General features: G+C 40.1%; 1 protein-coding gene and 1 long non-coding RNA gene across 2 annotated transcripts in view; one reads left to right on the top strand and one right to left on the bottom strand.

Annotated features, from left to right (window-relative positions):
• cacng2b (calcium voltage-gated channel auxiliary subunit gamma 2b) overlaps window positions 1-26,218 on the top strand; it is a 75,032-nt gene that overhangs the window by 22,475 nt on the left and 26,339 nt on the right. Inside the window, exon 2 of the mRNA XM_088342200.1 lies at window positions 9,653-9,736. Within this exon, the coding sequence (XP_088198326.1) occupies window positions 9,653-9,736 (84 nt within the window). The remainder of the gene's footprint in view (window positions 1-9,652; window positions 9,737-26,218) is intronic.
• LOC148361503 (uncharacterized) overlaps window positions 1-26,218 on the bottom strand; it is a 49,294-nt gene that overhangs the window by 14,935 nt on the left and 8,141 nt on the right. The gene's annotated exons all lie outside the window — the stretch shown is intronic.

The following is a 26,218-nucleotide window of genomic DNA, read 5'->3' on the forward strand; positions in this document are numbered from 1 at the left end:
AATGTTATCGTGCCACGTCACCAAATGTTTTCATGATCCTAAAAAAAAACAGTTTTGTTTCCAATAAGCACAGTCTAGTGTCTTTTGGCCAAGTCATCGCAAAATTTTACATCAGAAGTTTGTAGTCGATCATTGAATTAATACATGAATGAATGAATGATACTTTCTTTCAAACATAACACAAACAAAACAAGTTAAAAAACAAACAAACAATGATAACGTACATGTCCGAAAAGGAATAGTAAGAAGTATTTGCTTAAGTCCGTTATAATAGTAAATGAGCACATCAATATCACTGGTGTCAAAATATCTCAAAATATAGGTTATCCTTCTGAATGTTTGAATCAAAGACTCTTTTTCTATACATAACTTTTGCAAATAAATACACCGAGGAGATTTCTGACCATTGTCAAGACCCGAAGAGGGACAGGACCCACTTGCGTACGTTTCTCTCAGTTGTATTGGGAAGAAGGGAAAGGATTGCACACACGATCCGGAGAATGCTGGTCGTGGGGAGCAGGTTGCTCAGACGCGGAAGTGGTATTTCCGTGGCGGGCGATCAGGAGTGGAAAAACAGGTCAGTAGCCCGGACAGGAGAGCAAAAAACGTGGTCAAGATCAGAAAATGGGTCGAAGCCAGGAAACAGACGGGGCCAAAACAGCAGTGAGTCAGGGTTGAAAAGCTTGCCTAGCGTGAACTGAGGTTTGCAGACGGACTGACAACAGGTGACAGAAAGACGGGGGTTTACGTAGTGACAGGGAGCCAATCAGAGTCCGAGACAGTTTGCCTCAAAGTAGCGGGCACAGGTGCCTCGCATCAGTAATCATGACAACCCTCCGTGTCCTTTAGGGCTCTGTCTGAATATAACATTGGTGTTATGTATAGTATTGGTTTGTTGGATCCCTTAACCACAAGGGTCGTATGGGCAACGTTTCATGTCGTTTGTCTTGAGCGAGTAGAGCCTGGTGGCGCCTATCCCTCTCCAGGCCAACCATATGTTTCCAGTATACGGCAGACATGGGACCAAGTCACACATGTGCAAGTCTCAAGTAAGTCTCAAGTCTTCACCTTCAAGTCCCAAGTAAGTCCCAAGTATTTTTTTCTTGGGCAAGTCAAGTCACAAGTCAAGTCCCGAGTCTTAGATTGCCAAGTCCAAGTCAAGTCACAAGTCATAAAAACAGCGACTCGAGTCGACTCGAGTCCAAGTCACTAAGTCTCAAGTCCCCATGTCTGGTATACGGTACATTTCTTCAATAATGGCATCATTAAATAATGGATATTTGATAATATATTTATTTTTAAACTTACAAGTCCCATTTGTGAACCACTGACATACATGATTGGAACTTTTGTAGTTATTATTCTTCCTAGTGCTTTGTAGCACTTGTTTTTGGTGGCACTACCCAATACAGCAACGTGTAGGGGTCAAATATGACACAATCTACCTTTTAAAGCAACAGGAAACAAAACCATTCCTACATCGTATGCTTTTCCTGCTTTATAGGTTATCTCAATGTTTACTTTGCTCAGTAATCTGAGGTCAGCGTCAGTCAAGTTATTTCCATTAAATTCACTTTAAATATCCTGTGGCTACTTCACCTTCGCCGTTTTAACAGCCAATGTCAATTCCTTTTAGCGTCTGGAGCCTTTAAAAAGGCATAAATAAGGGAAACATTAAAGCAATGTACACATTAAAAGATGTAGCGCATTGATTACTGTGATAAAAACCGACATCTGCCCAACCGACAAACGCCATCAAGGCAAACAAGGTCGAAGTAAATTTGGACTAAGCTAAGCAAAGGTGAAGCAGCGTGACCGGCTTGGACAGAGAAAATGATGTGTTAGCTACGCTCCACCAATATCTTTCTCCAATGGTCGGCCGTGACGTGTCATTCTCCATTTGTTTTAGCTTTTGTCTTTTGTGAAAAGGCGCTTTTGGCATTAGGTCGAACTATACTGTAGCACTTATGCTGTTAAGCAGAGGGAAGACTGGACTAGTTCTAGGTTTGAGGACTGGTACAATTATTAAAGGAAACACCATAGTCAAAGTTAATTTAAACAAAAGCTGTGAATGTAATGAACAATGGACAAGACAGTTGACAACATTTAACATAAATGATTGTAAAATAACACTTCTATTTGGTTTAAGGTTTTAGATGAGAAATTCTGCATTTGGTCAATCTTGGTGTAACAACTCTGTTGTATTTTTCTATTAGTTTAATGACAAATCATCTACTGTACTCTAATTTCTGTTGAAAGACCTATTATGGCCCCAAAACGTGTTTTTATGCAGAATTTGAATTTGAAGTCATTCAATAATATGCAAGTCAAGTCAAATTTATTTGTATAGCCCTTTATCACATATGGTCTCAAAGGGCTGTACAGAGCACAACTACAACAACAAAATAAGGTGTAACTTGGTTTACATAGAATCCAAATGCCAAACATGATTATTTGAATGATAGTAATGTTGTAAAGTTCACACTCAGAAAAAACTAAATTGGACCAAGATAGCTAGCTAAAATAGTAAAAAAAAAGATAAACTGTTAGCTCGCTAGAATGCAAAAAAATTGTAAAAATCTAGATAGATAGCTTGCTAAATAGTTACAAATGTCCGAAGATAGATAGCTACAAAGCTAAAAAAAAAAACTGCACATTTTTTGCTCATTTGCTTTATGAAACCCAATTACTGGACTAAACATTATTACTGTTATTACTATCTAGTAAGATTTGGGTTGACCTCCACCTCACGCTGTACTTTTCATCTGTAAATTAAAACACTTGAAATGTCAATGACAATTCAAATTAATGGCAAGAAGGTTCATCACATGAGAAAAAAGAAAACACAATTCTGATCATTCCAATTCAGGGAATCCAAAATCACTCGTTTCAGTGGTTTCTCAAAGTTCAACAGTCCACTGTCAAGATCTAAGGAATGAATCAATTGTTGCCATGACCTTGATGTGAAGATCAATGATGAATCAAATCCTTGTTGGATTCTTTATATGTATAGCTCACCATTCAGGTCACAGAGATTTCCATTCGACCAAGAAATCGAGGAATCTTGGGAGAGAAAAAACCCTTTGCAAAATAAATATATTCAGTCTTTTTTTTGTGTGTGAAAGAATAAACTTTGACAACACAAAAGGGGCGACTATGCGTAACCCGAGCTAGTTACAATAACTTGTGAATTTACACAGAAAATAGTCAAGTCAAGTAACAATATACAGTAAAACTATGATTAACAGAGGCATCAAATATTAAAATAAGATCTCAAATTTGATCCAAATAGTATACTCTGTTACTATGTAGTAAGTTTTCTTAGTGCCCCAAAGTAACCTTTTAAAACTACAACGAGAAACGGAAGCTAAACTCACCAAAAACTCGTCTAGATCGTGTTTTTCATCCTTTGTGAATCACACCATCACCGGGTGGAGTCAAAACAATGGAAAGGGGAGATTTGATTTTCCAATTCCAAATAATATTGGCACTCGCGATGATGACTATGAAGTATTTGACTTATTACAAACTTTTTTTTTTAATTGAGTAAAGATAGACTCCATATTTTATTTATTTATTCGTGGGTTTAGGAAAAAAAACTGCAATTCAGGGGTGTCAAAGTCAAACGAATATAATACCCAAATAAAAAAGTATGCTAAAAGCCGAGGGCTCGACTGATCGAATGATGAAATTTTTCGAAAATGACACGTTTAGTCTAATGACCCTCGTTGAAACTACTTAAAAACCTAACAAATATATTCGGTATGATCAGAAAAATTAAGCATTATTCTCATATGGCAATCTCTATTTTATCTTTAATTTTCAACAGGCCCAAAAGACAAATGGTCTTGATATAAAAATCCTCATAACATAAATAAATGTATTGATTTGATATTACATTGATTTGAATAATAGGCAAAAATACATGAACTATCGTATAAATGAGCATTTTTAAATAGTCATAGGTAAATAAAGGTATATTTACTTAACACAACATAAGGCTGACAGAGAGGGAGCTGACATGATTGTCATCTTGCTGTTACGGGTACTAGTAGGGCCAAAAAAGGCTGGGCAAAAGTGAAAAGGAAAAATGATATGCTTTGGTCACCTTTAGTCTCCTTAGTTAGTATTTGTCTTTGTGCTTTGTTGCACTCGTTTTCGTTTGGACTACACAACACAGCAACTAGTTGTTGAATATTGCAGTGTCTCTTTAACCTACCCATGGTAGGTTTTTATGTATCTTAAATGCAATGATGGATGATATTGTTTCTTTTTATAAAATTGATTCTTCTCTATGCCCTGTGACTGGCTGGCAACCAGTTCAGGATGTGCCCTGCCCACTGCCCGAAGATGGGATGGGCTTCAGCACCACCGCCACCCTTCTGAGGATAAGCGGTGCAGGTAATGGGTGGATGGATTCATTTTTCTCGATAAGTACCAAACACTATAGTTTTACTTTTTAAACCTTAAATAATAAAAGAATAAATATAAACTAAGATTGGTTCATTCCTCTACTAGCTCGACTCCGAGGGAAGTTAGACTTAAAGTTTTTATGCTAAGGTTCATGGATCCCTATTTCTGTGTTGTGTCTAGGGCAAGTACAGCCTGGCTGTTTTCTGGGTAGGGGTGTACTTGTTTTCATGGTTACTAGTAGCAGGAGAAGCCTCCTGATCTGTCTCAGATTTAACACATTCGTCATCTGGTCGCCGTAGTTTTTTTTGGTGTAAAGTGTCATCCTTCAGAGACTAACTGAAACCCGGCAATGGTGGGGGGCAGCCTGTGAAAATTCTGATGTCAATTCCAAAACATCTGGGGAAAAACTATTTTGTTCATGTTGACAATGTCTGTTTATTGTTTGTTAATGCTACATCCATGTCAACCTGGTCATCCTTTTTGTTTTCTTTTTTTCTTTTTTCTTTTATATTATACTGTATTTATTTTTTTATTATATTTTATCGTTTGTTAATGCAACATCCATTACTGCCTGGTCATCCTGGAAGTGTGATTTCCTAATGTGCAGTCCCTTCTCAAGGTTTCTTCATTTTCCTTATGCTGAGGTTTTTGAGATTTTTCTTGCCCTCACGTAGGTTTTAGATCAGGGGATGGTGTAACAGTAGTTTGTAGTCTGTACAGCCCTTTGAGGCCTCTTGTGATTAAGGGCTATACAAATAAACATTACTTGACATGACTTGACTTTTGCAATTTTCAGTATCACATTGCACAATATGCATTGCATTACACTTTGCATCACTTCCAGCTTTCAATTTTTGTTGAAAACCAAACTTTGTGGCAAAGACGTCACGTCCCTTGCTTTTGAGATTGGTTAAAAGCTCAAAGGCTCTTAGTCCGGTAAAAGACTTTTGGTTTTTCCAAATAAAAAATAGTTGTAGTTTAACTGTTCTCTTGCTCTTCATTCAGTAAAAAAAAAAAACCCAAACATCCATCCATTATCTGCACCACTTATCCTCAGTAGAGTCGCGTGAGTGCTGGAGCCCATCCCAGCTATCTTTGGGCAGTGGACAGGGGATACCCTGAACTGTTTGCCAGCCAGTCGCAGAGCAAACAGGGACAGACAAGTCACTGGCTCAGTCACACCGAGGGATAATTTGGACGGGCAAATTAACCTGATATGCATGATTTTGGAATGTGGGAGTAAACCGCAGTGACGGAGGAAACCCATGTGAGCACGGGGAGAACATGCAAACTCTGCACAGAAAGGCTGGTAGCTGGATTTGCACCCATAACCTCAGAACTGTGCCACACACGCGCAAACCACTCATCCGCTGTGCTACCCACATTCTAAACATCCAGGCAAAAATCTTTTTGTTTTGACGGAGCTGCAGTTCCAAATACACATTTACAAGGCTGTGTTCGGTGGAGTAAACCATTGTCGTGTTTTCCCAAGGCAGCGAGCCACAAAAGGCCACTTTGTATAAAGAATTTAGAAGCGTTCACGTGGGCGACTTGTCCGACGCGGGACGGGAATGTGGCGACAACTTAGCAGCCTCCTGAGGTGTGAAACGCATACAAATATGATGCCGCGCTTTTTATGGAAACCGGTCAAGGCTTGTGCATTATTCAAACTGGTGAATACAGTATTGTACCGTATGGGTGTTTTGCCATTGTATTGTTTCTCCCCAGTGTTGGGAACGTCACTGAAAAAAGTCAATTAGTTACGTTAATAGTTATTTCATTCAAAAAATAATTGTGTTACCCCCAGATTACTGGGATATTTCAAGTGAATTTAATAGAAATAACTTGACTGACTGACTACCTGTCGTGGGTTCAAATCCAGCTCCAGACTTTCTGTGCGGAGTTTGTATGTTCTCCCCGTGCTTGCGTGGGTTTCCTCCGGGCACTCCGGTTTCCTCCCACATTCCAAAGACATGCATTTCAGGTGAATTGGCCGGTCCAAATTGTCCCTAGGTGGGAATGAGCGATTGAGTTGTCTGTCCCTATGTGCCCTGCGATTGGCTGGCAACCAGTTCAGGGTGTCCCCTGCCCACTGCCCGATGATTGCTGGGATGGGCTCCAGCCCCCCGCGACCCTACTGAGGATAAGCGGTACGGCTAATGAGATGAGATGAGATGGGAGAACTTGACTGACACTGAAAGTGGCGCATTACTCTTAAAATAACTACTGGTATTTAGTTACAAATTACCTTATATACTCACATTGAAGCTAACCGCCTAAAACTATAGAAATAACCACAAGATAAAAGAAATATAAGAAAACATGTACACCAACCAGGTGAAGCCATCATATTTCTTGGCCTGTGCAATCCTGAGAGGAGATATTCCATTATCATTTTGTCTTTTGTCTTCCAACCTCTTGAATATGTCATTCTTGATTTCTGAGTAATGTCCAGGATTTTTTTCTTGTTTTCTCCAGACATGGTGAATTGCAAAAAATAAAACAATATTCAGCACTCTTTTACGTCATTTCTGTGCTCACGTTTGCCCCACTGATATCGTTGTTCCTGCATATTGTGCCACTTACTATTCGCACTTGGTGACAAACAACCAAAAACGCATATAAACTGACCCCTAATTTCAGTGTTTTATTTTAGAGTTACAAATAGGGCTTGGATGCGAGTATACACGGTAAGAAGAATATCGGAATATCAATAGATATTGCGCATCTCGTACTCTGTGTTTAAGACAGTCCCACCGTGACTGTATTGTGTTTCATTTACAAGGTAGATATAAAAACGCCAGCCTTATTTCTTTGTTTTTATCAGCGCAGTGTTGCCGATGGAGGGAGGGTTGTATGTGACTTCATGACCGAGGAACATTTGCTAAATTGCAGAAGAAATTATTATTCACGATCCGTTTTCACAAAGTAGCGTAGCCACGCACCATATTGAGGGTATACCACGACGAGATTATCAGGAAAAATTATTTGTGAATCCAATGATAATCCTTCCAGTGATTATGCAATAATCAAAGAAATATATTTCCTGTATTTTGAATTGAAAAAATATAAAAAGTTTAACGGAAGAAAAGCGGGATAGAGCTAATTGTGCAATCATCGATGAGTTTATTCGCACGTGTATTAGAAGCACTCTAATAACCCTCCAAAGTGTGCCGCTGTCTTTGTTAGTGCCGTGCACGTCTTCCCATTGCTCTGCTCTGCGGTGCATTGAAGCGAATACAACCGCCTTCCACCTGCAATATCAGAGCAGAGCCAAGTGATCATCATCATCATCATCATCATCATCATCATATCAGTGCGCTGTTAAATAATGGACATGCTATTAAACATAGAGCACATGCTATTATTGTGAGACCCACAAGGACACCTCAATCATTCATTTATCCTTTTAGCCTTTCCCCTCAGTGATCTACACCAATGGAATGAGACCTTAGTGGCCCGAGCCAATCAGAGGTCAGCACGGCGCTGTTAAAGACGCGTTAATGTAGGACATGAGAATGTGTCCGTGTTGAGCAATTAACGTGACATTTGATTTCTTTCTGTATTGACATTTGGGCTGAATATCATCACGCAATACGGTTTCAACAGCTAATATTTGGAATTATCTCGGAACATTTCTTCTGTTGAAGACCTTTTTTCTAAATCAAGTAATTATTTAAAATGCATATCATTATCTTGCAAACCCATCAGTTTCCATAGACGACACTTATTTGTAGACGTATTTCATTCATGTATCTTATATGTAACTGTAAAATAGCTCATATTTGATAGATATTATGTATCATTTTTGTAACATATTTCAATAAGATGATTTAAAAGCCACCAAATACTAAAAATCCTCTGTAGTTTTACTACACCAGTTTATAGCAAATCCCAAAATGTGAATTTTCAATGAAAACGGCAAGTTTGATTTAAAAAAATCGAGCAATGTTAATTTTACTCCTCTGGATGATGGTCTTTTTTTAAATACAAGGAGTAGTTCACTACATTTCCAGTGCATCTTTAAAGAGCCATCTAGGGTTGATGTCGGGAACCTTTTTGACATAAAGCCATGAAAGCAAAATATTTCAGATAAAAACCACCAGGTGACACTTGTGAGCAGGGTTAGGAACTTGTTTTGTTTTACTGAACTATATGCACAGTGTATATCGCTGTAGATGGTTCACCCAAACAAACTGTTTGAGTACACATACTTACAATAACAGAGACTTGTAATGTATTGTTGATTAGATGAACTTTGATGATTTGATGATCTCGTTGAAGGTTGTTTAAAAAAAAATCAATAAATATGTTCTTGAGTAGTTTTTTTCACCAAGTACATTTTTACTTTTACTCAAGTAACTATTTGGATGACTACTGTTTAATTGTACTTGAGACATGCTATTCAGAAGAAACAATACTTTGACTTGAGTAATTTTTTGGGGCTACTCTACCCACCTCGGCCCCGCAGCTACTTAAGACACTGGATTGAAATGAAAATCAATACATCCCTGAATTTTTATGCTGATGTTTTAGGAAAAACATTAAAATTCAAATATGAACTGACTACTTTTTCGATTTTATTCTCACTTCCTTCATTGTTGGCCTAGGTCTTGTTTTAATCAAGACATCAATAGCTCAGCAGTGAATCTCGGCGGGAAAAAATATGATATTATGTTCTAAATATATGACTCAGTTTTGTGGATCCATCATCCCCAGTAGCAAACAACATCCATTCATTTTCATCTTTTTTCTGAACTTGCTTTATAGCACTTGGGACAAAATAGGGAGCAAGTCTAATCCCGACACTCTTTGATAGGAGGCAATATTTATTGTCGATGTCATACTGGCCTAAACGTTTTTCAACATTTTTAGTCAAATGAGGAGGCGGCCAAGTTGCCCGACCTATTTGTTAACAAGTGATAAACAAATCGACTATAGGCGAAAAGCTCAGCCGGTTTATAGACCGAATTGGTCCGCCTTATGTTAAATACTTAATTGTGGACAACTGATAAGAATGCAGTATACTTTGTTCACTGTTGTGCAGTTTGTCCTGATTGCTGTTAAATCATAAATTGAGTCTTTCAAAGAGGTCTAAGATGAAAATTCAACTGTAGAATGGTGACGAAGGTTATGCAAAAACGTGTACATTGAGCCAACGAATCCACGAGTAATACGACGCGTGTTTGTGAGCCATTTCCTTGATTTGAAAATACACGTTCCTTTTTGTGTCTTTCAGGTTCTTTTAAAGGCATGTGCAAACAGATAGATCACTTCCCGGAAGACGCAGACTATGAGGCCGACGCTTCAGAGTACTTCCTACGTAAGTCCAACCTGATCTGCATCAAAGGCGGTCCAATGTGTTATCAATTTAGTAGTACTGTAATTCTTTGCTACATTGCGATTAGTACTTGGTGGCCTCAGTGCCTTGCTGGTTAAAAAATATCCATTTTAAAAAGTCCATGCAAGTGCCTAGGTGTCATATGAAGATGTACACGCATAAACTGAAGATAAGACACGGGACACAAATCCCAGAATTCACCAATCCATGTTTCTGATTTGCTGTCCAGCATCCGCCTTCACAAATCTCATACTGAGCAAGCACGTTCAACTCATTTGACACACATTCGACTCTGCTGATTTTTCCGTTGTTTTCGTAAATAGTGATTGTGACTCCTTTGAAAATGGGTCCTAAATGTCCATATATAATTACTTCTATTAAAACTATACAAAGTAGGAAGTTGCAGTTAATGGTAGCTTCAACAGACATTCTTAATTCAGGCTGCGCTACTTCGCAGACTTTGCATATCGCAGGGTCTGGTCCTCGTGAACTATATCTGCATTCTGATACGTCAGTTTGGCGTAAAATTGCATATATAATGCATAAAAATGTCCAAAGTCCAGCCTGGCGAGCTTTCTTTGAGAATTTTAGCATACTCCATTTCCACATGGTGACAGTAAATACAAAAAAAGAAAAGTTTACTGTGAGGACCGTCGCTTCTAGGACAAGTGGAAATTGGAGGGTTTTTTTCACCGAAATACGAGACAACTGCGTCTGCCTAATTTGATATGAGGCTGTGGCTGTTTTCAAAGAATATAATATCAAGAGGCACTGCCAGACAAAACATGCTGACTACAAAAAGCTAACTGGAAACTAACACTGTGAAAAGGTGAAGCCACTAGAAGCTGTTTTAATGGCAAAGCAGCGCTTTTTCACGAAACTCTGCGAGTCAGAGAGCGAGAAAGAGAGAGAAAGACAGAAAGAGACAGAGAGAGACAGAGAGAGAGAGAGATAGAAAGCAAGAGAGAGACAGACTGTCATGTCCTGCACGGTTGTCATGGTGCCCAGCTGGCCCCGCCCCTTGACACCGGCTGACTTGCGTTTTCCTGATTACTCCTATGGGTACTTAAACGTGCCTTTTGGAACTGCTCTTGGCCAGATCATTGTTTACCCTTGTTGAAGACTTGTTGATACCTGTTTATTCTTCTTTGCTTGTTGGACTTTGTTGCACTTCGGTGTAACATTCTGAGAGATTCCTGCAAGTTCTGTTTAGTCCAGTTAAATGCCTAGTCTGTAGGTTTGCCTGCATTTGAGCCTGCTTTGTTTTGTTTTTGGTCCGTTTGTGTGTTGGACAACTTTTCTTTCTCAATTAAAGTGACAGATCGTCTACGCAAATGAGTTCCTAATCCTGTTTTTCGACCCGTTTCAAGACAGTCCCGACCCGTTTCAAGACAGTCCCGATCCGTTTTGTTACACAGACATTTATTTACCTATTATTATACTATTTAATTATATCTTATTATAAAAAAGTATCATTATGTTTGTTATCATCCAAATTATTGCTATTATTATTATTATTGCCAACATTATTATTATTATTTTGCTATTATCTTACGAATGTTGATAACCAGTGTGCATCCTTCAACAAAGGTTTGCTTAACGTTTTCAATGTTTCATTTTACAAACATGTCATTGGATGTCATACCTTACTACAATGAGGAAATAACTGACAAATTAGAAATAAATAACTCAAGAGTTGCGGCACGGTGGATGACTTGTTTGCACATCTGCCTCACACTGCAGAGGTCCTGAGTTTAATTTCAGCTTCCTGTGTGAAGATTGCATGTGGTTTTCCCCCCGGCAACACTGGTTTCCTCCCACATTCCAAAATCATGCGTGCCAGGTTGATTCGTGACTCCAAATGGTCCTTAGGAATGAACGTGTGGGTGAATGGCTGTCCGTCTCTGTGTGCTATGTATTGGCTGGCAACCAGTCCAGGATGTCCCCTGCCCGCTGTCCAACTTCAGCTGGGATGGGCTCCAGGACCCCTACGACCTTAACGAGGACAGGTGGTTTGGAAAATGAATGAATTGATAAAACCTCAGCAGACCTTTGCTAGCAAACTTTTCAAGTTCAAAGTCATTTGAGAGCCATCAACATGAAGCTGGTGTTGATGGGCAAGGCTGTGCGGGACCACAAAAGGGCAACGAGGAAGAGTACTGCGTGACGAGAGGGTACAGTTTAAGGGAGGTGAAGGGCAAGAAGAAGGGTAGTGAGCTTTTCGCTGTATCCCAGCGGCCCACCAATTAGGACACTTTGGTCTATAAATACTGGCAGGCGGCTGCTTTATGTGGGTCAAAGCTCCTCTCGCCCTCCCCGGCGTCCTCCCTGGTGTCTTCCCAACCCATCTGTTTGTACATCCCTGTTGAGGCCAGACAGCTGGTCCGTGGCGGATAGACGCCGTGACGAAAAACATGAGTGGGGTGTCTGGCGTGGACCACCACATGGGTGTCCCCCGACCCATTCAGAAATTCAACTTGGGAGTGAGAGATCAGAACTTTTTAAAATTTTTGCAATGCATGTTCAAAAGCAGTGGTTAGCATGTTTGCCTGGCATGCGAAAGGTTCCTGGTTCCAGGCCGGCTGGAAAAACATATTGGCCAGGGGAGGGATGGGTGCCACCAGGCTGTACTTGCCCCAGACACACCATAGAAAATGCTGCCCCTAATGGTTAAGGGAACAAACCAACCATCCAAACAACCAAACATTGTTATCGGTAGAGGTAAGATCTTGGGCCGGGTTCAGGGTTAAAATGTCAATCATTGAGTCGGGCCGGCTGGGCTTCTCTCTTGCGGTTTTTTTTTTCCCCCTTAATGGAAAATCTGCACAGAATGCACTTACTTCTACTCAAGTCATTATTTAGATAAAGAACATGCTTACCAAACTTTCAGTTTAACTCCGAATTTCTTGATCCAAAAAAACTTTCATCCTCTGTGTTGGGGTAAAAGATGCGCCACTTCTCTCTCCTCTTCCTAACATCAGATGTCATTTCAAGCTTTACAAACTTTCTCTCTGCTTTTCAGCCAAACATTTCACTATTTGCAGCTTTTAGTCTGCAGAATCTGATTTTTTTTTGTGTCAATTCTTTTAGGTTCACTTTCGCTTTCGTTCACTGCAGGTCGTCGAAATGTGCACAACTGCGCCATTTAGACGATGTGCAGTGCTCACTTGGTTTGAGGAACTCGCTCCCAAGTAAACCCCAAGCTGTGTAGATTAAATGGCGGCGCCCTCTGTTGGCTGCGGCTGCATCGGCTCGCTACAACGGGTCAGGTGTATCGACATTTCGTTCTGTGTGCATTGTTACAAAGAATGACAATACAAAGGAAATTATTATTATTATTATTATTATTAGCCGAAACGCACAGTTCCGCTGCAGGTTTATTTCGGGCTCAGTTATCAAATAAACTCAATCCGTCAGGTTCAGGCGGGTTCGGGTTAGTATACCCGTGACTCGCGCCGGGTCGGGCTGAATTTTTTAGCCACGATCTTACCTATAGTGGTCTGTAACCATTTCTGTACCACAGACAGGTTTAATGCCTGACAATATTCTCACGGCCAGCCCAGCCAAATAATAACATTACTAATAATAATGATAATGATATTATCTATAGCAAGCCAAAATCCACTGTGTGATCATTGGATCTAGATCAGTGGTCGGCAACCACAAAAAGACGGACCGAGCCGTGGGTAGTTTGGTATTGGGCCGCAAAAAAAGACAGATAAGTTTAATTATTTCTCTACCTATTATTGTTTTACTGACACTGCTCTATTTCAGACTTTACTTGAACTGCCGGGTTTTGAGGCGGTGCGTTTAAATGAAAATAAGTGTGGTTCGCACTTGCCTGTCGGGTGGTGTAGGCAACAAGGATTCCCGCCAACTGAAAATACGGTGAAGGATATATCAAATCAAACTTTTGCGCTTATAGCCTATCAGCGTGGAAAGTGGTCAACAAGCTAGAACATAAAAAAAAATTGCCCCCACGGAAAAACGTTTGACAATGGAGTTGGAGGATGCATGATCCCTAATTCAAGAACACAATGTAGAGACCACATAATACCAACGAGCTTTTTGCGGGGGTTAGTAAATTTAATATGTTTATATTTCTAATTATCTGCCATGCGGATCGACGTGATGTTTTGTATTAAACATTTTGAGTGTGTTGTCGTTAGAACGCCCACCTTACAGTTCAGAGATCCAGGGTTCATTTCCAGCTACCGTCCTCCGTGTGTGGTTTGCATGTTCTCTCCCATGCTCGCATGGCCGTATGCAGCCCCAGAGCCCCTTGGACAGGAAAGCGGATCTTTATGGATTTTGTTGGTATTCTTTGGAGGAGCCTTGACACAGTCTTAGCTAAAAACACTCCCAGAGCCCTAAAGTACAATTGTATGATTTTTTTCACGAAAAATGGTTCAGCCATTTAGGAGGCTATATGCCAAATGCAAACACACGCACCCAAATCGGGAATACCAATAAACATCTGATTTTGTTTACAATCGGCTTGGGAGATAAATGCAGTCATACTACTCTTTGGCACTGCTTAGTGGCTGCTTTGTGCTTTTTCAAGAAACCAGGGCCCCAACAACCTCGCTAAAGTGGAGTCCCCGGCAACCCAAAGCCCAGGCTATTATGCTGGTGACCTCGTAAAATTACAATACTACTTGGGAATATAGCCACACTTAACTCACCAAAAATGTTTTTTATTTGAACACAAAATCCACCCTCCTGTTATTTCTTCAGTACAAAAAATATTTGTAATAATGTGGTTATTAGTATTGATGAAAACCCAAGATGAGTATTGGTCTGACAAACTGTGTTATCTGTGACATTCTCCAATTTGCCATCTTTTGCTGACTTGAACCACATATTGGGCACGTAACTGTTTAAATGCCTTAAAATGTTTGCTTTTATGTTTACTTTTTTTTTTTAATCCATTCCATTTTCCATTTTCTGCACCACTTATTCTGAATTGGGTTACGGGGGTGCTGGAGACCATTCCATCCATCTTCAGGCAGTGGGCAGAAGACACCCATAACTGTTTGCCAGTGCACACAAAGGCAGACAATTCACTCAATTTGGATCCCCAAACAACCTGCATGCATGTTTTTGGAGTGAGGGAGGAAAGCAGAGTGCCTGGAGGTAAATCCTTGTAGGCACTGGGAGAACATGCAAACTCTGCATGGGGTGGCCGTTTGCTGGAATTCAACCTCTGCACCGTGAGGCTGACGCACTCATTCTCAGCTGCCGCACCGCCCTGTTTTTCTTATATCTTTTTTAAAATCACTTCAAAACCTGAAGTAAGCAGCATTCACGGAAACTATGGCGTTCGACTTCAGAGGTTGCGCTTTCTCATCTTTGGTCATCTTGCGTGTCAGGCGAGTGCATTCGGTGTCCGCTGACCTACATTTGGCCCAAGCAGATGCACTGCAAATGCTGTAGGGAAAAGACCAAGAGAGTGTGACAGCCGTCCTTACCGCTAAATAGCTCAGGCTTCAACCAAATAGCCAACACAAAAGCTAGCGTTAGTCTCTTATCTTTGGTCTTTTCCAGCTTACGTCAGCCATCTGTGCTGCACTCCTGTCTCATATTTTTGTCACAGAGGGACTACGACTTTCATTTTAGGCAAAAACTGCGTCATCCTGAAGCAAATGCCTTTCTTGAACTTTCGGCATATTAAAAGTGACATTCTGAAGAGAAATATTTGTGTCAGTAGCACTCTGTAGTGATGAGTCATTCGCAAACAAATTGGCTCTGTGAGCAGGCTCTCTATCAATAAGAGGCCGGCTCCCTTTGAGTCTCTTTCTTACTCATACGCATATGCATACGCATACGCATAAGCATGCGCATGCACATGCGCATGCACATGCACATGCACATACTCAGACTTAGACTCATACTCATACTCATACTCATTTACTCTTACTCTTACTCTTACTCTTACTCTTACTCTTACTCTTACTCTTACCCTGAGTCGTTCTCTCTCTTTTTTTTCTTCTATTTTTCACTCTCTCTTTTTTGTCACAAACTTTTTATCTTTCTTTCTGTTTCCCTCTTACTCTTTTTTCAGTTTGTCTTTTTCTCTTCTCTCTATTTCCATCCATTATCTGCACCCATTATCCTCAGTAGGGTTGCGGGGATGCTGGAGCCTGTCACAGGTATCTTCGGGCTGTGGGCAGGGGACACCCTGAACTGGTTGCCAGCCAGTCGCAGGGCACACAGAGACGGACAACTCACTCGCTCATTTACACCTAGAGACAATTTGGACAGACCAATTAACCTGACATCCATGTCTTTGGAATTTGGGAGAAAACCGGAGTGCCCAGAGGAAACCCACACAAGCACGCGGAGAACATGCAAACTCCACACAGGAGGTTCGATCTCATGACCTCAGAACTGTGCCGCTGTGATGCCCACACTTAAAACCTTAACATAAGGAAATTAAGAAACCTTGAGAAGGGAACGCACATGAACTAATCTCCCTTCCAGGATGACTAAACTGCAATGGATGTTGCAAAGGCTTTAAAATCGTGTAAAATAAATATTACATTTGAACTACTTTGGTGCATTTATCCTCTTGGTGTTTTCCTTCTCCCTTGTTGAGGTTTTTGAGTTTTTCCTTGCACTCATGTAGGTTTTAGATCAAGGGATGGTGTAATAAGAGAAGTAAGCCCACGCAAGCACGGGGAATACATGCAAACCCTATTACTTATTACCACTCATATCATGCAGTCAGTGTTTAATTCGGATACATTTTTTATCAAGAAGCATTGTTATCATCACCATAACCGTTATCATCATCATCATCCTTCACCTCTCCATGGGAGGAACCCCCCTCCCCCAGACTCCAAACTCTCTTAGCCCGGTCAGATGTGTACATGTGGACATTATGTAAGCCAGAGCAGCCTGCCTTTCTATGAGCACTGAGGGAGAAACATAGCTGCCACCCTGCGGCATCAGCCCCCTCCTCCATTACCATCTCCACCACCTACACCAACTCCCCCCTTTTGTAGTACGCAACAGAGCCTTTCAATGTAACCAATTAGGTAAGGGGTGGGCCAACTACGACCTGGGTGCCACACGTAGCACATCAGGCTTCTGAATTTGCCCCACTGAACTGAAGGTTTAAGAAAAAAATACAGTAATCCCTCGCTGTATCACAGTTTACTTTACGCGGTTTCGCTGATTTGTGGATTTTCATTGTGCGCTGTGTCCTGTTTCGGCTAATTGGCTGAACAGTCGCCCTGTCCCTTTTCTGGCTGTGCCTCAATAAGATTGCGGTATCAGCTGTACACAAACAGCTCGAATAACTTACATTAAGTACACGCAAATCTTTTTCAATTTCAACTTTATCTAAAATCCACCATGTAAACAAAACACTCTGGATGGACAAAAGCACCAAAAGGCAGAGGAAAATGTTTCCTATTGACGTTAAAGTAAGACTTCTCGACATCCTTAAAGAAGATAAACACAGTTTTTACGCCGTATTTTTGTTTTCCCCATATCATCGTCAGGAAGGCAACAAAATTTCTGAAGTAAAAAGGCGTTTTCCTTAAATTTCGTCCCGCAGCTGAATCCTGCCAGTGGTTTGATAAGACCCAAGGCCTCTTTCCCAGCATCAAATCAAAACCCCGCTTAGAACCACATTGAGATTGTATAACTGCTGAATTAATTGATACGTTGAGGCAAAGTAAGCACCAAAAGGCAGAGTAAAATGTTTTCATTGACGTTAAAGTTGAACTTCTCAACACGCTGAAAGAAGATAAACGCAGTTTTTACGCCATATTTTTGTTTTCCCCATAATATCCACAAGAAGGCAACAATATTTCTGAAGTAAAAAGGCGTTGTCCTAAAATTTGGTCCTGCAACTCAACCCTGCAGGTGATTTGATAAAACCCAAGGTATCTTTCCAACATCAAATTAAAACACCACTTAGAATAATGTTGAGACCGTATAACTGCTAAATGAATGGATACCTTGAGACAAAGTAAATATGTAAATAACTACATTTTAATATATGGAATATCATAAAGTGCATTAATCATGCCAAAATGAATAACTTCATTACAATATGAATGTGACGATTTAAAAGAATAATTAGAGATATCACTGGAAAACGTTCATAACCGTGACAGTAAGCTATGACACTTACCATATTCTAACAGTTGACTTCCACTTCAACTTACAAAAGTATTTTGTTTAAAGTGCCATTCATAAATGGAAATTTGTACTTTGTTTTCTATATTTTATTTTCTTAAATTATAGCTTGCTATTAAAAGGTGGTGTGCTTTTGAGGTGTGCTTACTAGTTGAAAGTTAAATATTTTTTCTGTTAAGTATGTGTTAACAATGCCCCACTGAGTACAAAAGAGCCCTTATGCTGTTTTTACGCCACACTTATCTGCTTTACTACTCTTCCTTTTAGAATAGAATAGAATAGAATAGAATAGAATAGAATATACCTTTATTGTCATTGTTACAAAATGGGTTAACATATTGTGATAACAAAATTGGGCATGACACTCTAGTTTCACATACTCACAGTGAGGTAAAAAAGCCAAGAAGATAAAGGAACAGAGAAGATAAGGTCATAAAACAAGGAGGATAAGGTTATAGTTATAATTTACACAATATTTATACAAGAAATGTCGGCATGTAGGATGTTACATACAGTTTGGTATGGTAATACAGTTGGTATCGTAAGGGTTTGTGCAATTATGCATTTGGTGCAAAAATAGTCATCATAGTGCAAAAAATAGTCAACATATGCATTTGGTGCAAAAAATAGTCATCATAGTGTAAAAAAATGGTCAACATTGTGCAAGGTGAGCAGTAAACATAGTGCAGTCAACGTGCAAGAAACATAAAATTGAGTACCATTTTACGTTCGTATGAGGTAGTGTTTTTGCAAGAGGGTGGTAATGGCTCTGGGGAAGAAACTGTCTCTGAGTCTGTTTGTATTTGTTTTGTGTGACCTGTAGCGCTTGCCGGAAGGCAGCAGGTCGAAGAGGTGGTGGCCGGGGTGAAAAAAGTCCTTGATGATGTTTTCTGCTCTGCTGAGGTAGCGAGAGCAGGCAATGTCCTCCAGACTGGGCAGAGAGCAACCGACGATTTTTTGGGGCTGTTTTGATGACCCTCTGGAGCGTTTTCCTGTCTGCTGCTGTGCACCCAGCATACCACACCGTAATGCAGCACGTTAGAATGCTCTCCACTGTGGCTTTGTAAAAAGACACCTGCAGCTGCTGTTTTAGATGTTTTTTCTGAGCACTCTCAGGAAATGCAGTCGCTGCTGGGCCTTCCCTACCACCACTCTGGTGTTTGCAGACCAGGAGAGGTCGTTGGAGATGTGCACATCCAGAATTTTGAAGGAGTGGACTCTCTCTACACAGTCTCCTTTTATGATGAGTGGTGCTGGATTCCTGCCATTCCTTCTGAAGTCCAGTATCAGTTCTTTTGTTTTTGTGGTTTCAGTATGAGGTGGTTTTCCGAACACCACGTTGACAGTGACTCCACCTCATCCCTGTACGCCGCCTCGTCCCCTTCAGAGATGAGGCCGATCAAGGTGGTATCGTCGGCGAACTTAATGATTGTGTTTGTGGGGTGGGTCGGTGAGCAGTCGGAGGTGTAGAGGGTAAAAAGCAGGGGGGTCAGTGCACAACCTTGGGGGGAGCCAGTGTTCAGTGTTAGGGTGGGGGAGACGTGGTTACCGAGTTTCACGGACTGTGGGCGGTTTGAGTGGAAGTCCATTATCCAGTGGAGGGAGAGAGTCCTAGGTGTGTGAGTTTCTCCACCAGGATCTCGGGATAATGGTGTTAAAGGCTGAGCTGAAGTCCAGAAAGAGCATTCTGACGTAGCTCCCCCGGTGGTCCAGGTGTTTAGCAAAGCTGTTTGGTGCACAACACATTAGGTAGGAGGAATGGGGAGGAACTTGATAGGGGGAGGAAGGGTCATGCTTTTCCGTGTTTCCTTTTGTTTTTATTTCTTAGTGTATGATGGATGATTCATCATTTGCTCTACATTCGCTTGGAATTTAGGGTATATTGAAACATTTCACACTAGAAAATAAAAAAACATACAACACCAAGCTGTGATCTATCAAGCTAACAGTACAGTTTAGCTGTGTGCAGTAGAAAAACAATCGTTAGAGAAAAATAAAATGGTTTTCCCAGATAGTTAATGGCTGTAAGCACTTCCCATAAAAGGCTCGATCCCAGCACTGCAATCAGGATTCTTTTTTAATTTCATAACAAGAATAACGAATGATGGTGTTATGAGTGCACTACAGGAAAGAGGACTAAATATAGTGGAGGTTAGAGCTCTTGTTGTTGATAGGAATGAGTGGAAAGGTGTCGTGAAAGGATAGTGGAATGTTTGGACGTCTTCTAAGGGATGGGCAGGGCACCCGTATGATGCGGCAGGGGTAAACCAGTCAAAGCTGTCTTGTGTCCCGTTTCATCTGGAGGGACGGAAGCCTGACCAACTTGGGTGCCGAGGTGCTTAACCTGTTTGGGAGTTTGGGCATTTGGGTTGGCCATGGTCAAAATTTTTGTGGGGGTTTTTGGGGTATTTTTCTCCTTTTTCTTTTTTTTTTGTGTATGTGTTTGTCTTGCTGTCGTTCACCCCTCTCGAGGGATATGACCAGGGTAGATAGATAGATAGATAGACAGACAAGAAAAGATAAGCAGAATTGATCATTTCTATAGAATATTAACGTTTGACATATTATTCACTAATTTACCGAGGTTTTTTAAAGAAAGACATCAAAGACATCATAGACATCACAATGGCCGATAGCCAGTCTTTTGTCATTATCTTTTCGCCTTCACTCATCTTGAGTTAATCTTGTATTATTATCCTTTTCATATTTGTAATATTATTTTATGTATGCATGTAGTAGTTTCTTTGTTTCTATTTTTACGCTGGCAACTGTGTGGACAGCTAAGTAAATCTTTCTTCGTGCAGGGAATTGTGCTTCTTTACTGTGCATATGACAATAAACACTTTGAATTGAATTACTCATTGCGAGAGAACACGCCAGAGTAGACGGACAGAACCTGCAATTGTTAACAAGACATTGCTTGGAAAAACCTAATCTCTACACCCTGAGACCGTTTGAGTCCAAATGGATGGAAAACCCGAAGTAGACGAGTTTTGGCCATGTTTTTTCCATCCCTGCAAAATTCCTTGATGCTTGAATTTTAAACATACTAACAAAAACAAAACAAAAACAAATGGAGGGGGAATAAATAAATTTAAAAAAATACATTAGTCAAATAAAAAAACAAATAAAAAAGAAAATTAAAAATTAAATGAAAAAGTAAATAAAAAAGTAAATAAATACATACATACACAAATAAATAAATAAGGGCAGCACGGTAGAGCAGTGTTTAGCGCGTGTGTGCCACAGCTCTGAGGTCATGGGATCAAACCTTCCTGTGTGGAGTTTGCATGTTCTCCTCGTGCTTGAGTGGGTTTCCTCCGGGCACTCAGGTTTCCTCCCAAATTCCCAAAAACATTTATGTCAGGTGAATTAGCTGGTCCAAATTGTCCCTAGGTGTGAATGAGCGAGTGAGTTAAATGTCCTTTTTTGCCCTGCAACTGGCTGGCAACCAGATCGAGGTGTCCCCTGCTCACTGCCCGAGGATGGCTGGGATGAGCTCCAGCACCCTTGCGACCCTACTGAGGATAAGCGGTGCGGATAATGGATGGATGAATACATAAATAAATAAAACAAGACAACATTGCAGTGTTGGGTCGTACCTTCAATGCTGGAGTCATCATTCAAAGTCATTATTAGTGTCCTTATATTTCCTGTAATCCATCCATTTTTCCCATTTGTCCATAAATTGGGTTTCCTGTATTCCTATTTCAAATGCGATCTTCTCCTTTTTAAGTAATTCCTCCTGCACCACGGTGGGAGGGGTGGTCTTGTTTATCACACAATTATCTCATGTTAGAATATTTCTTACACGGTATTCATTTTTTTTCTGTAATATGTCTGCTGTTAAATTCGTCAAATAGAACACCTTGAATGTTTGGGGTTTCCCATATCCCACTTTTTTTTTTAAACAAACCAGATTTTTCCCAGTAATGTACGTCTTCCTCTCCACACACTTGCAGGCATTTTTAAAAAACCTCTAGAAAACTTTTCTTGAATAAAAAATTTGACCAGGTTCTTCCAGTTGAATTCCCTCAGAAGCCAGAAGCTGGTGGATGCGCACTGTGTTTTACAGATATTCCACCACTCGTCGTCTGTTATTTTTGAATCCAACTCCTTTTCCCATTTTCTTTTGATTAAGTGTGATGAATGCCTACTGTGTGCCATTAAAAATACATACACATCAGAAATTGCTTTATAGCTTTACCTTTAAAGGCTCTTTCAAGAACGGTGATGACCTTAGGACCAGTCCCAGATTTTATGTCTTTGTGATAGTAGTCCTTTTATTGGAGTTAACAAAAATAGTCACTTCACTGTAACTCAAATTTCTTTTACAATTCCACAAAAATATGCAACTTGCCATTTTCAACAATCTTGCATATTGCTGTCAAGTCAAGTCAAGTCATGTTTATTTGTATAGCCCTTATTCAAAGGAGTCTCAAAGGGCTGCACAGACCACAGATTATTGCAAACCACAGACTATTATCACACCATCCCCTGATCTAAAACCTACACGAGGGCAAGGAAAAATTCAAAAACCTCAACATAATGAAAATGAAGAAACCTTGAGAAGGAACTAGGATGACAAGGCTGCAATGGATGTTGCAATAACTAATCACACACAGATATTGTCCAAACGAAATAAAGGTCATTAGTGAGCTATAGATTAGAAGTGTGTTTTAAGTCTAGATCTGAACAGTTCCAGTGAGGTTGCAGATCGAATCTCAAGGGGCAGAGCATTCCACAACATCGGGGCCCAAATGGAAAACGCTCTCGAAACTGCTGTTCTCTTCTTGGCTTTTTGTCCGCCCATTGATGGAACCCTTTATCGTTCTGTCCGGGAATAAAACTGTCGTCAAAGGCAAACCAACTCAAAATTCTTGCCTACCTTTCCAAATTGTATTTTCTAATTATGATATTTCATATTCCTACTGTACTGTTGGTTACTGCTCCCAGCTGATTACCTACATTAAAAAATCATGTGGTATTCACTTTTGTACTTCCGTGTTTGCTGTTCCTTATTCTATACTTTTCCATTTTGTAACGTAACCATCTTTTCACAGAAAATTCAGGGGTCTAATTTGAGCCACATAAAAGTATTCCTGTAGGATTGGCAAAGCTCTCTATCTTTGGGAAGCTTCAGAGTCCTGTATCTAATTCTAGTTTGTTTTTTCCCCACCCCAAACAAACCTTGATATCCACTTATCTCAATCAAGGAGTTGTGTTTTGGGAATCAACACTGGAAGGGACTGGAAATAGTACAAGAGTTTTGGAAGGATACTCATCTTAACAACCTCTATTCTTGGACTTGTATGTAATACTATATTTGTCCATTTTTGAAGATCCCTTTCTTCAATTAATTTTGTATAGTTAACATTAAATAGCTTGTCCAATCTTTTAACAAGTTTTACCCCTAAGTATTCTATTGATTTGCTCATCCTATTAATTGTGTATCTCTCCTTTATTCCCTGTGATAAAACATAATTTAATGGAAGAACCTGTGTTTTTGTAACATTAATTTTGTAGCCTGAGTATTTACCTTAGTTTTCTAGGAATTCCATCAATCTAGGAAAAGTTTAGTTGGGTTAAGTTAGACAAATCAATATGTCATCTGCAAACTATGCTATCTTATGTTCTTTTTTTCCATATTGTCTAATCAATTGTGCTAACGCTTCAATGAATAGAGCATAAAGTCCGCACCCCTGCCTTTTACCCCTTTCCAAATTAAATTGTCCAGTTAGACCACCATTTATTTTAATTCTCGCACGTGTGTCCTGCTATAGCGATCATGATCATCAATCATTAATCCTTTGACCTTGATTGTGGACTCATGATCTTTAAAAAACAGTGATACCCATGGATTTTGTATCCCCTGAATTGGAAAATATTGAAATACATTGGAATGGTGTGTGGCTAGTTGATGAAACATTGATTAGAATTTTCATTGAAATTTGAAGTTTATCATTGAAGTATTTCAAATTCTGACACAAAACAGATTTAGGTTGATTCTAATACCCTATAAATGTAAAATTTGCGAACTGTAATAGGTTGTTAACCGAAATTTGAATAGATTACGGGTCATCAAATTGAAAGAGAAATAAAGCAGGGTTAGTAAACCAAGATTAACCAAACCTATGATTTTTCATATAACTGCTTACACCAAATAAGAATGTTTTTTTTTTTATATATAATTCATGTTAAGTGTTGTCTATTGCCCTGCCCATTGTTCATAACATTCCACCATTTTGTTCAAACTAATTTTGACTGTTTCCTGTATTATTTTTACCGCTCGCCATACCTAAAACTAGTCCAGTAACTTTTTCTCCCCTCTGCCTAACAGCATAGGTTCTACTCAGTTATCTCAAATCGTGCAAAATGGATGATTATCACCAATTACTATGATAGTATTTGAATAGACAAATCTTACATATACACCTTGGGCACAGAGTACACAATATGTTTTTCCCCTGGTCTTTGAACAGTTGCGTTGAGTAATCCGTGACGTCTTTCATATTAGTCCCAATAAGCCTACTTTACTGACATAAATCCTACCTTGACCTTCAAAGCACATCTTAGACACTAATCTGTCCAAACTGACGTCAGGGGAAAAAATATTCTGATTTAAATTCACCCGATTTTGCTGTGACGCGCAATGGCTTGCTAAAATTAGATGTCCGGATGCTGGTAACATCATGTTAATACGAATCGGGATAGTGGTGGGGAGCTTAGGGGGGTCCGTGACATCAGATGTTGGTGACGTCGTTGGTCCAGCTGATGTCACGGAGAGCTATTTTTGTGGATGTTGGAGGCATATCACCATTTATATCAGTAATGTGGTTTGATAACCACTGCCCAACACACAAACACTCACACACAGACGGTGCCTGGGCTTGTGTGTTTACGTTTACTTTGTGAAAGATTATGTTTGTGACCACGTTGCATAGAGTCACTGTCATTTCCCACCCAGTGATCAAGTCACCCTATTGGTCTTATAATACTAAAATTGAGGGAGAACTAGGAAAGGAAACCCTGTTCATACTCTAAAGTTGGATACTAGTTCGCATCAAAGGGATAGTGTGTATTATTTGACCACTAGATGTCGCTCTGTAGATAGCTTTCGTGTGACGTCACAAATCCACAGTCGGACATACTGAATGGGTCCAACAGAGGTGGTTTGATACTATCATGGGTCTACACTGTTATGTCATTGGCTGTTAAAAAGAAAGTGGAAGGTGTAAGGTGTCGTTTTTTCCATCTCATTGTATAGTTACCTCCCAGGACAAGGGAAGTAAGGAATTATTGACGAGGAGGCAATGTAGAGAAGACCTAACACTCAAACAGTATACATATGTGAGAGTCTGTTCTGAACATTTTGTAAATGGAAGGTGATCAGGAACACAAAGTCATTTAGAATAAATAATGGCGACATTTGGTTGTATTTCATGTTGACTGACTTTTGGGTAAACGGGTGACTTAACATAATTTGTCAGGCCAGACATTTGTTTTTCCTGCCATGTGCTAGCTATGGCATTAACAGCACTTGGTCTCTTCCTGAGGCTAGCGACCAACTTCCTACTTTTCCCCAATTCTCTCCATATACTGTGAGCCAAACACAGAAATGCTTATTTACATATTGTAATTGTACAGCCTCAAACTTCTGTTGAACAGGCAAACCATCTTACTTGTACTTTTTGTAAAATCATATCTTTCAGACATCGAAGGACATAATTTTCACAGAAAGACAACATAACACTGCAATTTGTGAACATTTATTATCATAATGTAGCCCTGGAAGTTTGTCTAACGACAACAATGTAAATATACCCATGCACCACTCGGGTTGCCTGAAAGTAAATCACATGATTAGGAAACCATGTACAGTGGTACCTCTACTTACGAATGTTTCTACATATAAAAGTTTCAGCTTACGAAATACAGTACAGTACGCGCTGATACTAGCCGCTCTCAGAGTTTGCCGAATGTAAACAAACTGTCTATCGCTTCAAATCTGGCCACCCATTGCACTTTCGTGCTCCCAGCATACTCCTCCTGTCACCGTCACAGTACAGAGTTCGAAGTTTTGAGACGACGGCAAAAAGGTGTTCCGGCAAGATAGCTGGGAGGAGGATGCAGCCATCATTTGATCATCCCAAATTAAAGACATAGCAAAATACCATGAAGTCTTTCCCACACTTCTCCTTACACAGTCTACATCCCCCAACCCTACTCCCTAATACAGCAATGTCCAAAGTCCATCCCGGGGGCCAATTATGCCCGTGATTAAATTTTTACCGGCCTGCGGCTTGTGTCGTA

Source organism: Urocampus carinirostris, chromosome 8 (genome assembly GCF_059441175.1).
Source record: "Urocampus carinirostris isolate Australia breed hairy pipefish chromosome 8, RoL_Ucar_1.0, whole genome shotgun sequence".
NCBI classification, from domain to species: domain Eukaryota; kingdom Metazoa; phylum Chordata; class Actinopteri; order Syngnathiformes; family Syngnathidae; genus Urocampus; species Urocampus carinirostris.